Source organism: Sinocyclocheilus anshuiensis, unplaced genomic scaffold (assembly GCF_001515605.1).
Source record: "Sinocyclocheilus anshuiensis isolate Anshui unplaced genomic scaffold, SAMN03320099.WGS_v1.1 scaffold1355, whole genome shotgun sequence".
Taxonomy (NCBI): Eukaryota; Metazoa; Chordata; class Actinopteri; order Cypriniformes; family Cyprinidae; genus Sinocyclocheilus; species Sinocyclocheilus anshuiensis.
Window position 1 is genome coordinate 695911 of NW_015540070.1, and position 13190 is coordinate 709100.

Genomic DNA, 13190 nt, shown 5'->3' on the forward strand with positions numbered 1-13190 from the left:
AACACACACACACAGTGAACACACACCCGGAGCAGTGGGCAGCCATTTTTTGCTGCAGCGCCCGGGGAGCAGTTGGGGATTCGGTGCCTTGCTCAAGGGCACCTCAGTTGTGGTATTGCAGGTGGGAGAAAGCGCTGTACATTCACTCCCCCACCTACAATCTCTGCCTGTACAAGACTCGAACCCGCAACCTTTGGGTTACGAGTCTGACTCTCTAACCATTAGGCCACGACTAATCAAACATTTATTTATTCAAACATTCAAAATTCAAACATTTTCTAAAGTATATTTAATTTGTTGACAGCATCATTTTTCCACACATTAGTGGTAGCCTTAATGTACAAACCTAATCATATATATTTTATTCTCTTATGGTTTAAAAATGTTTGTCAGTTAAATTGTTGAGATTAATTCTCTAATGTTTTTCCACCTGTCGGTAGAAAGCAAAAGAAACTGTAATAATATCAAATTCTGTAACTTTGCCCTAGCAGCCAAATGATCCGTTCTTGGACTGGTTTAGTGAACCGGCTCACAATTCTAGGAACACAAGTATAGCTCAGATATATTTAGACTTTTTCTAAGTATAAGTCAAGTATACTTAAATGTCATTTTAAATATATTTCTGAGAAGTACATAAAAAGTAGACTAAAAGTATACTTTCCTATTTTTAGTTTAAAAGAAGTATACTAATAGCACACTTGAATAAACTTCTTTTTCGTAAGGGAATGCAATTCTTACCTTGGCTTAAAGACATATTTTGCCTCATTTAAACTTTAAACTCACTTTTTTAGTGCAACTAATGTAGTCATTTTGCTTATGTCGTATTTCTGACTTCTGAACAGTTTATTTAGACGTTACCACATGAAGCATATAGCTTAATGCATTTATTAGATATCTTATTAGCAATTTAATTTATATTGAAGCATGCTGCAATATGTCCTAATATGCTTTAAGATGTTTTAATATGTAAAAACCATCTTTTCTCTCTTGGGTACAAGTGGACCGTTAACTCATTTATGCTGCTCTATGTGTAGGATGGTCTCTGATCTCTTTCTTGGATCTGCCAGGATATGAACTGACACCGGGGCTGGACTGTCCTTTGTGCTGTGCTCTGCGCAACACAACTTGAAGCACATACTCAGACTATCATACACACATGCACAGTGATACGTGTGGTGTTACAAGGGCAGAAAACAACGTGTCTACTAGTGATGTCGTAGCCAGAAGAAACAACATGTCCTTCCAGCACAGATGGCAAGTTTCATTGGGGATCTTGCTTGTGATAGCAGGCCTAGTGCTCTTTATGACAATGCATATGTACAAGGATATGTACATTGTTCTCATTAGCATACCTATAGTGTGTCTGGGCCTTTTTATTCTCATCCGTGCCTTCTGCATGGTCATTAAATCCAGTCATGTAGCTGTGCCGGGTCACTTCCTTCTACACCCGCGAACAGGCACCCGTTACACCCACCATCAAGCCATTGCGGTGCAAAGGTAAGAAGCAAATGCTGTACTATATTCGTGCATAAATATCATTATGAGGCTAATTTATAAGTGCAATTAAAGAGATCCAAAGGTTTAGCCAGAGTTGTGGCAACTCTATACAAACACAAAGACGAGTGTCATGGAGTATATAAATGTCAAATTAATTTTCTGGAACACTGTGAATAGATACACAATAAACAGAGAGACTAAAAGCTGGAATAGACTACATGACTTTTAAAATCGGAACAGATTTTAATATTTGCACACTGGTTCTGACTTTTGGCAACTAGCACTGATTTGTCCAGACTGCAAATTGAGGCAAAAATCTGTGCAAAAATCATGTATTGTATTCCAAGTTTTATACATGGACAATATCAAAAACAGAACAGAACATAAATAATAAGGAATTTTGAGAGGTCAAGAACCCACAAGGATAAAAGACATGTCACTCTTTTTTTTTTGTTGTTGTTGCATCTATAAATGTATTTAAAATTACATTTAAAATGCGATTCATATATACATACAATGTCTTGAACACACATTTTCTATGATAAGCATGTTTTTAATACCTGAATTGCAATTAATTTTGATATTTGGTGGCAAATAGAAAATGTCAGGGTGATACAGTTGTTTTCACAATGAAGAAAAAAAAAATCCTCATTAAAAGGATACAATTCTTGAAAATAAAACGTTTGGCGTAATCTTTTATTAGTGATTCTATGTATATATGTACTTTATAGAATGTTTCCATAACATGACAGTCATGTGGTGCAACCAAAATGCAGAAAACCCATATAGGAAATGGCATCATAGAATGGGACCCCCTGCTGACCCTGACCTAAATAAGTTGCATTGCTAAAAGAGTTTTTAGCATTAGTTAGGAGTCATTAAATGATTGGTTTTACTTGAGTATGAGCAATAGTACTAGTTTTATTTCGCACTCACTAGTAACATCAGTTGTGAAAAAAGAATGCTGAAAAATAATATACTGTTTGGTGGTTTTGTATACACTCAGTATATCACTGGCTTTCAGTTTATAAAAATATGCAAACTAAGAGGGTGCTCTGTCTCTTTTCGGCCCACTCTCAGTTTGAAAGCCAAAGTTAAGCAGAAGTAACAAATGTTCTGATTATAGAAGTAGGTCAGCAGTGAAAACCGTGAGAGTCTGCAGTGTTCGATGGTAGACATGGTGAGTATGCACCCTGTCCATTAACTAATTCATGTCACCACCATTTACATTTATTTTCATAGCACAAAAGCCCAATGTATTAGCTGGAAGGATGATAATTTTCCTCTATCCAATATGTCTATGAGATGCTGGTTTGTGAAAAAAAATATATCATCAGATTCATACTTCCAAACTTCAGCTTTATCTATTTAGTCTGTTTTAATTTATATTTTATTTGGTATTTTTCTTATTCCAGTTTAATATACAAAGACAACTGTGTGTCGCTATCAAAACTCAAAACATAGACAACTGTGTGTCGCTATCAAAACATAGCTCATTGTTTGTTAACCACTTCTGCAATTTGTTTGGTGAGTTTAGTGTTGCAGGAATAACACTTTAGCTTTAAATGAGATGTTAGGAAGTCATTCTGTGATGCCCAGCTCAACACAACAGTGTTTTTATGTCAATTACAGTAATTAGTTTAAGAGTTTAAACTGACTCCCTTTAGTCAAATCAGTCAGAAACATTTTTAAATGTTTCAGTGCCTGACAAAATGCAATTGTGTCATGTAATTAATGGAGAAACTGAGAGAAAATGTTAACGCAAGGTAATGTTTAGAGACCAAGTGAAGACTGAACAGCTGCTGGGCGCCAAATTCTTTCAGTGTTCAATGTCTGAGGGGAAAACGAGAGACGGAGAGAGAAAGGGCCCATTGCCATTTAAATACTAGTAAGGTGCTGGTACTTCATAATGATCTTAGTTTATATTCAAATCTATTTATGTTTTGTTTTCTTTTTGTTTGGAGAATCGTGCTGAATCAAAGGGGGCAAAGCAGTTCATTCTGACCACATGATCAGGAGTATAAATGTTAACAGAAAGCAGTCAGCATTGTACACTAGCCCAGAAAGAATGAGGAGGGAGGGAACGAGAGGAAGAGAGACAAGATTTTTTTGTTTCTTGCAACATGCTGAAGCCATCAAATCAGGGCCTAGGGGTCCCGCCTTCTCCCCACCCCTGTCTTTTTGGCAACTGAAGTACGGTCGTTTTAAAGGAATAATGTTAAATGCTCAAACTCTTTGGTTTAAAAAAAAAGAACACACTAGCAAGCACACACTAGGTGAAATAAACGTTGCCTCTATAATTCCTAATAGTTTAAGCGAAATCAGAGACTAAACCGGTATGACATCATTTTGAACAAAATCAGACCAAAACGAAGTTTGCTTGGAGTTTGTTTGGGAAGTTTAAAGCAGTTTGCCAAAGCAAACATTTCTGAAAGCTGGTAAACACCTTCAAACTACCATTGGTCTGTGGCGATTATGTAATAGGTAGCTGTGGCTCTGGGGCTCCACAAAAGTCAGTTGTAATTCTAATTGACAGTGAGTGACACTGACACGGTCTTGTATGATTGATACTATAAAGCTGCTTGCTTTAAAGCAATCTATTGTATAAAGTGTGGAATACAGTAAATAAATGTGACTTGACTGGAGTGCGAAATTGCAGAGCTGGTGCAAACATATCCACATTGCTATTATCAGATACTTTCCTAACTGCTGTTTTCTCATCACTGTCATTTTTGTTGTGCATTTATTTTGTTATTGACGGAAAGCACTCAGCACATATTTACATAAGCATCTAAGCGGTTTGGTTGCCGTTGAGATTTTTGCTAAGAGTATACCAATGCAAAGGTATTTCAGATTTTCATTTTGCAAAAATGAAAATCACCCCATGATTTACTCACCCTAAAGCCTCAAGCCAAAAATGCCCTGGCTCTTCCAAGCTTTATAATGGCAGTGAATGGGGGTTGAGATTTTGAAGTCCAAAAAAGTGTGTCCATCCATCATAAAAAGTACTCCACACGGCTCCGGGGGATTTGTAAAGAAAAATGTTGGAGGATTTCGATATACTGTAAGCGAAGAGGAGACTGGTTTTCCTTTGTTATAAACAAAACTTGGTTCTCACGAGACTAGCATATTCTCACCAGAGCTTACGCTACGCCTACGTCATCCGCTGGAACGGCACTCTCTAGTGAAAGCGTGTACAACAGTTAGCAGAAGCTAGAGATTACCGTTTATAAAGTTTTAAATATGTATATTTTTCATACACAAATGGATCGCTTCGCTTCAGAAGGCCTTTATTAATCCCCCGGAGCCATGTGGAGCACTTTTTATGATGGATGGAGGCACTTTTTTTAACTTAAAAATCTCAACCACCATTCACTGCCATTATAAAGCTTGGAAGAACCAGGACATTTTTTAAATTAACTCTGATTGTATTTGTCTGAAAGAATAAACTCGTATACACCTAGGATGACTTGAGGGTGAGTAAATCATAGGTTAATTTCATTTTGGGGTGAGCTATCCCTTTAAATGTCCAGTTGAGTTGCGATTATGCCACATATTCAAACTATATGTACACATATTCACTGCTGTTCTCATTTCCCCAGGAGGCTGGATCGCATCCGGAGGGCTACGGCAGAGGAGCAAAGTCCAGTCCAAGTGCCTCCCACCTCAGACATCAGTCCACAGAGCCAACCTGCAACCCCTCCCCCCTGGCAAATGGAGCCGCCGCCGTCTTATGAGACTGTTATGAAGACCACTACAGTAGTAAACCAAGTATAACCACTGGTTTGACTGTAGACACCGACACGTTATGATTGAAAAGTTGGTTTAATTGGGGGTGCACAGATAGTAAAAATCTGTCAGTCACAGTTAAGCCAGTAATTATTTTCGTTTTATGGCTGATAGCTGATAAATGGCCATATTAAACTCTATTCTACATAAATAAATAAATACTTTAAATGCTACAACTTAATGTAGGCATCAAAACAGCAATGGGATGAAAGATGGATATTTTTCTTTTTTTGCAGTATGAAAGGTGAATATTTATCCATAACTTTCATTTTTTAGATCTGCAACAAAAAGTTGGTTTGAATGAAAAAAACTTAAGTAACATGTTTATGCATGAATGCACACAGCTCTGCATGCACTCTATAAGAGATGATGCACTTGAAGGGTTATATCCTTTTATATCTCTATCCCTTAAGTTATTGTAATAGTAGATACAGACTGCAAAAGTAATCCGAAATTAAAAGGGAAACAAGTTCACAAGTACATATGTAATATTTAATGATAAATGGGAAAAAAAGACAGAAACCGATATATTGTGCAGCTCTATTTCTCTATCTCTGATCTACTAAAAAAAAAAATGTCTAAAGTGCCTTAAGTGACAAGAAAAACTTTGTAATTTTGTAATAATATGGACTTATCAGTCTAGCCTCCAACTGAACCCAACCTCCAGATTCCTATCTTGTTATAGAGGTGTACTGATATGAAAATTTTGGCTGATGTGATAATATTTTTTTAGTTTTGAAGCCGATAACTGAAGTCCAGAGCCCGTATTTATCAAGCTTCTTAAAGTGCTATTTTAGTTTTAAGTGCTGAGATATCATTAAATTTACTCCTACTTTCAAACTTAAGTATAAAAGCAAGTTATCAAATTTCTTAAAGTTAAGAATCACTCTTACTCTCCCAGTTATTTAAGACAGCTCGAGAGGTCTCTCAAGTGGTTAGGAGTAGCCAGTAAGCGCTTGTGATGGCGCTGAGGAGACAGACGTGTGCGAATCGTTCAGGAGAGGAAGAATGTTCTTGAAATGTTTGACGACGAGCAGTTAATAAAACAGTTACATTTCCTCAGTTATTCAAACAGAAACGAGCAAAGAATATTTACATTACCAAAGAACATCATAACTGACTTCAGTCTAGCGCGAGCATTATCTGCTCTTTAAAAACACTCCCATTATAATCAGTGAAGCTACCTACACTGTATCATGAATAAATCTCTTACCCCTTATTTACACGGCACACGTCTGCGGTGTGTTACGGTTCCGACACGGCCACCGGGGCTGATCCCGGCTACTCACCAGATTCTGAAGCGGCTCTCCGCGCTATTAAGATAGGCGCCTATATTTTTGACGGATAATAATAATAATAATCGTCTGGCTGTCGTCAAAGAAATCAGCAACAGGCGATATCTCTGACTATCGTCAACACACAATACCATCGTCTACCGGCACAACCCTAAATGAAGGTTGTGATAACGATGTTTCCTTACCATAATGTATTCTCTTGAAAATTCTTTATTGTCAAATGTGTGTTGAATGTAAACTCTTATTAGGAATTTAACCATTCAATGTGAATTTATCTGAGAATATTCTTAAATAAGGAAATATATTCAGTGATTGGTCCATGCGTATCTCGCCATTCAAAATCCCGTTTGTGGCACAGCAAAGTGGCGTGAATCAACTCTAAGACTGACACTTAAGATTTAGTCCTACACTTCGCTTAAATTACGAATGAGATGCTTGATAACTAACTTTTAAGCGCAGCTTTGAGCGAGCCAATAATTTTTTTTACACTTAAGTCAATTCTTAGCAGCATTCTTGAGAGTAATTCTCAGAGGCTTGATAAATACAGGCCCAGATCTCTGCATGCTAAATGACACCAAGTGTCATAAACAGTGGAACTGCTTTTAAAATGGGAAGAAAACAATCTTTCTTATTTCTTATGTAAGTACAATAATTTGTAGGCTAATTCTGTGAACTATCACTGATAACATGATTGCATCACTATAATCTTGTTTCTCACTTTTTCATATGTGGATAACTTAAATCTTATTTATCTTCTTAAGGTCGAGAGACCGCAAGGCCATTTCAAGAGTTCAAAAATTAGTTACCATTGAAGGTTGATGGTTTTCAAAGTTGTTTTCTTTCATTGGTTTTATTGTATTTCTCTACAGTGTTTTTACTGGTGTCAAAAACAGAAGCAGTGTTACTAAAATAGATACCAGCCACAGTGATGACATATGCATTCATACATTTTGGTAAAAAAGAGTGAAAAGGAAAAGTGTCAATATCTGTCTAAAGGGTTTTTCTTAAGTCAGACAAAGGGAATGAACATATTAATTTGAAGGGAAAATAAAAGATTAATTTAAAAACACTATTATTATTTAATATTACACATACACTACCATTCCAGTTTTGGGTCTGTAAGATTTCAAAAATGGTAAAAACAGTAATATTATTAAATACTATTACAAATTATAACAGTTTTTGTAATTAATTCCTGCAATGGTAAAGCTGAATTTTCCGCAGCCATTATTCCAGCCTTCAGGGTCACATGATCCTTCAGAAATGATTCTAATAGGCTGATCTGGTGCTCAAGAAACATTTCGTATTATTATCACTGTTGAAAACAGTCAAGCTGCTAAATATTTTTGTGAAAACCATCAATAGAATACATGTAAATGTCTTTACTGCTTTTATACATTTAAAGTCCCTGCTAAATAAATGAATTACTCTCTTTAAAAAAAAATAAATAAAATAATAATAATAATAAATCACTTACCCAAAACTTGAATGGTAGTGTTTATTACTGGGGTTGGTGGGACTCCAAACATGAAGTCAATCTGAACAGAACATGAAGGTTAAAATGCTAGGTTATGATTGTAATGCCACTGAGTACCTCTTTATTAATAAGCTGAACCAAATATTGAATTGTGCCTTGATTTCTAATGGTAGGCCTACATTGTTGTAAAATTTTACCTCTCTCCACATTGCCACTTCCATTGTCACTTTAACAGGCCTACCAGAAACTATTATCTGTTTCGTGTGTGTGTTTTATTAATTCTGTATCACACAATGCTGCACAAGTGTGTTTTCAGTGATGTTTTGTCAGTATATTATTATCACCTGTGCATATAAATACCAATACGTATGATACAAAAACTGTATGGTTGATTTGTATTTGGTAACCAATTTTAATATCAAACCAAACATTTTGTGTGTTCTTGTGCTTTATTTCTCTTTACTATATCATTAAGATGCCAGCATTCCTGGAAATGGACATAGTATGTTTGCTTAAGCCAATGCAACCTTTACCTGGGGGAAGGTCACCTGACTAAGGCCCATTACAGGGTCAATGATCCGGATCTTGGCTCTCCACTGGCCCTGTGTCCTGTCACTCACTCCTGCCCTTCACCTCTATGGGGACACATTCATAAAGCTCCACACGCTCACCGGTACTTTCCTCTGTGAACTTAATAAACCACTGCTGGACTTGTAAGTTTTTTCCATGGCAGAGAACAAGCCGTACCGCTATGGGCTCATCGTTCTGGGGATGGCGTTCGTGGCGTTGGGTCTGTTCATGATTTCCGTAGAGAAGCCACAGGTGTTTGCCACGTTCTGTGCTGCGGGAGTGATAATGGTGGTCATTGGGTCTGTTTGGTCAGTGTGTCAGTGTTACCCCAGGGTAAGAAAAGATGCTGTTCCTACTGTTCGCTAATAGATCTATTTAATGTTTTATTGTCAAGGCATAATATCAGATCTTAGGTTATTAATACTCAAAGTTAGAGTTTGAATTGTGTTACATTCGAGTGTTTCACTCGTCCTACAGGTGACTGTTATACTGCCAGATAAGGAAGAACTCTGTGGGGCTGAAAAACAGGACTTGATTGCTGGAAGTTCAGATGAAAAAAGGTTAGAGTGATCTAGAAATATATCAAAATTTCAGTATAAAAAGAAAATCTGATCAATTGCAAATTACATTAAGATTTTTGTTTTTAAAGCATACATTTGCCAATGGGAAACACAAACTTAATTCAAGAAACTATTGTCTGTTTTGTGTGATGTCTTTAAATGTGGTTCTCTAGTAAATTGATATTGTAGAAAAACATTTTTTTGGCAACAAGGCATTTACAAAGCTAAATAAGGATGTTCTAAATAAACAGAAACACTGCGTTTTTAAAAAAAATTGGATAATTTACATTAATTGTAAAGATAATGCTAATGGTCGTCTCCATCACCCTCCATTCATTCATCCAGTCTAATTCAAACTCTTCCTTCTCTTTCTGTCGTTACACTGGGGTCTGTGTGTTTTCTGAGAGCCCATCAAGACTCATTACTTTCCAAGTTCACTCCCTCTGTAACTGGGTTCAGCAGTTGGCTAATTGAATCTTACCAGCCAGACAATGTATTTACTCTGAAAATTATGAGATTATTTTTGGTTAAAATCTTTAAGAGACAAGGGTTCAACCTTACAACTCAACAGCCTTTAAGAATCTCTTTCTCTCTCTCTCTCTCTCTCTCTCTCTCTCTCTCTCTCTCTCTCTCTCTCTCTCTCAGCATTATCATCACTATTTGATGTAAATTACATTGATAATATTGAAAATAGAAAGCAGTCTACAAAATAATGAAAAAAAAAAATGAAGCAACTGGCATCATTATATTCAAGATCTTCTCCATCATCAAATCTTTCCACTATGACTGACATTTACACTCGTTTTTTGCCTTTGTCGCAACATGACTAGATTTCTAAACACTGGGGACATTACTTATTTCAGTCAAAATATCAGCGAAATCTCATTTGTTAATTTCTATTAATTACACACACACACACACACACACAAAAATGGGGACAATACATTTTAAATGTTTTTGTTTTTAATTGTGGTTTAATAATTAATAATTTTTTATCATGTTTAGATTTTTGGTCTATTTTTAATACAACTGAACTGACCAAAAAGATCAGTTAATAGTAACCCTTGTAAATAGCAAGCAGTTCAAAACAATATTATATTGTAACAAAATTATGACTTTACAAAAACATATTACAAAAATAAAGCAAAATAAATATAAGATCTAATAAATTAAACCTTATTCAACAAATATTTTTTAACATGCCCCTGTATGTTACACATACGTAACACTTTTTTATTTGTATTACATTTTTGTTCCTGAAATCCAACCTTCTGTTGGGATCAGTATAATCCTAATTTTATTTTTTGGGATCAAAGGTATCCCAATCTTACAAAAAATTTTGAACAATTATGATCTCATCCAATTTCAGGATCCCTCTGTTTTCTTTTTTGAACAACCTATTTTCAAGATTTGATCAAATCTGATAGCTGAAATCTGATGAGATTACTTTTGAACAACTGACCCCACAGGGTCATGCCATTTCAAAGGGATTTCAGCATTTCAGGTCATGTCAAAGGGATAGTCCACTCAAAAATGAAAACTGGCTGTTAATTTACTTACCCCTCAGGTGATGCATTTTTTTTAGCTGAAACCATGGTCCTTGGTGCTTCATAAAATACTGCCAAGTCAACTGCTACCGTCATCTGAGAGAAAAATAAAAAATCAGGCAACACAAAATTTGCTCCTGACAATATATTGAGGTCTTAAATGAAACGTTTAGTCTGTGCAGGAAATTGAACATAATTTACAACATTAAAACCATGCAATTCACACAGTGGTAACCCATACACAGTGCTGGGTAGTACCTGATTACATGTAATCACATTACATAATCAGTTTCAAAAAACTAAGTTCTTGTAATTTGATTATATTACATTTTAAAATGCTTATAATCAGATTACAATTACTTTTTGTATTACATGATTACATATTCACATATTATTCTAAACTAAAATATTTACCTGAACTCCCGTGAGATTTCATTTTTTAATATTATAATTTAACAACACATTTGCATGTACACAGTTATTCTTCAAATCTATGTGTTCAACAAGTTAGGTCAAAAGTAATCTAAAAGTAATTAAAAGATTATATTACCTAAAATGTGTAATGTAATGGATTACATTACTGACTACAATTTCCATCACGTAATTTGTCAAGTAATCTACCCAGCACTGCCCATACAACCACAAATGGTATTTTAAACTTTTTTTAATCTATAAACCACAGGTTCTGTCCAGCTGTCATATGTGCATTCTCTTAAAACTTGTACGCGTGTTGTTGTGTGCTGACATTTACATCAAGCTTGTTCTTGTAAACCCGGGTTGGAATCAATGGTGTACTGCTCCCATGAGACTGAATAAAGGAGAGAATTTTCAGTTCTGGGATCATTTTTATCCCTTTAATGTGTAAAAATGTTAAAATTAGCATATATATATATAGACAGGGGCGGATCTAGAAAATCATTTTTAGGGTGGCAACATTTCAATATCCATCATGGCACCAAGTCAATACACAATATAAAAAACTTCAACAGGTTATAAATGTTTCTGAGCTTGTATCACTAAAGAAGACGTGGTTCTATTAAAATTACATTGGCTACTTAGATGGTATAAATCACGTTTAAGTGCAAGTTTAAGAGCAACAAAAACTTTAATTTTCTAACATTAGAAAGAAATACAATAATACAATACAAAGCACTGAAACTGGATCAGTTTTGAAAACAATATTTGATTTTCTGTTATGAACAGAGGTGGGGATGTCTGTAATCACCCAGAACAAACTCTATCAACCATATACTCTAGCAACACCCCAGCAACTGCACAGCAAGAGCCTAGCAACCACCCAGAATATCCTAGCAACACTTTAGCAAACATCTAGAACATCTAACCAAACCATTTACGTTTTTTAAACAAGACTTTAAGATAAGCCAGCAAAATTTTGTCTTTCAAACATTTCAATCTAATTATTGCAGTTTTTCTTGTTTTTTTTCAACTGCTTACTCACATTTTCAAAACGTTGCCTCTTTTTTTCAAAACTTTACACACAAATCCAAGAATTGCACACACAAAATGCAAAATGCCTCACATGTCTTGCAAAATGAAGCACTGCATTCAAAATATCACAAACACATCTCAAAAGCAAACATTTGAAAACACCTTTGCCATAATATTAATTCCTGTTAGATGTTTGTGTGTTACATAGAGAATTGTGTGTTGTGTTTTGCAAAAAGTGTTTTATGAAATGGAAAACTGAGTCAAAGGCAGAGAATTAGTGTATGGTTTTGCAGATTTGGTGTGTGGTTCTGGTGTTTGAGTGTCAGGTTTCAGAAATTGTGTGACAAGTAAATATTTTGTGTGTAAGCAGTTGAAAAAAAACTGTAAATGCTTACAATTCAAATACACAGATGACTTTCCTGCCCAGAGAACTCTGAGATCAATAACACTGTAACAGAAAACTCTTACTAGGATTCAGGAATTATTTTTACAGCTCAGTGTCTATTACAGTATACATCAATTTAATTACAGATACAGATGTATAATCCAGCAATGAACTTTTGGGGGGGAAAATTTTCATTTTACTACTGTAAAGTAATCTTGCAGTAGATGAAAAGCACTAGAAAAGTTCAAATACCAAAGAACTGTATGAACTTGGTATGCACCACAATACAAAGTAAAAAAATAAAATAAAAGTAAATTTAGCATCCTCTGCACATTTGGCCAAATTTCATTACAGTATATACAGTACTATAGCAGTTTCTTGGTCTCCTGACACAAGACTAGCTATATCTCTAGGCAGTCATTTCTCTACACATTACCTACACATAAAAAATGGTTACAAATAAAATTTGACAGTCACACGTTTGAAAGGTGCACAACATGTGCTACAGTTTACTGTACATATAGAACAGTGAAATTTACTGGTACAGTACTGTAATTTACTGTATGTGTAAGTATAAAACCCCTGTAGATGATTGGCTCAGCTCAAGCTCTCTCCGTTGTA

The 13190-nt window shown here is 35.4% G+C and overlaps 1 protein-coding gene across 1 annotated transcript in view; it reads left to right on the top strand.

Annotated features, from left to right (window-relative positions):
• Positions 1-8784: 8784 nt before the first annotated feature.
• LOC107687198 (barttin-like) overlaps positions 8785-13190 on the top strand; it is a 6639-nt gene continuing 2233 nt past the window's right edge. The window contains exons 1-2 of the mRNA XM_016484428.1: positions 8785-8961; positions 9106-9188. Of these exons, the coding sequence (XP_016339914.1) occupies positions 8785-8961; positions 9106-9188 (260 nt within the window). The remainder of the gene's footprint in view (positions 8962-9105; positions 9189-13190) is intronic.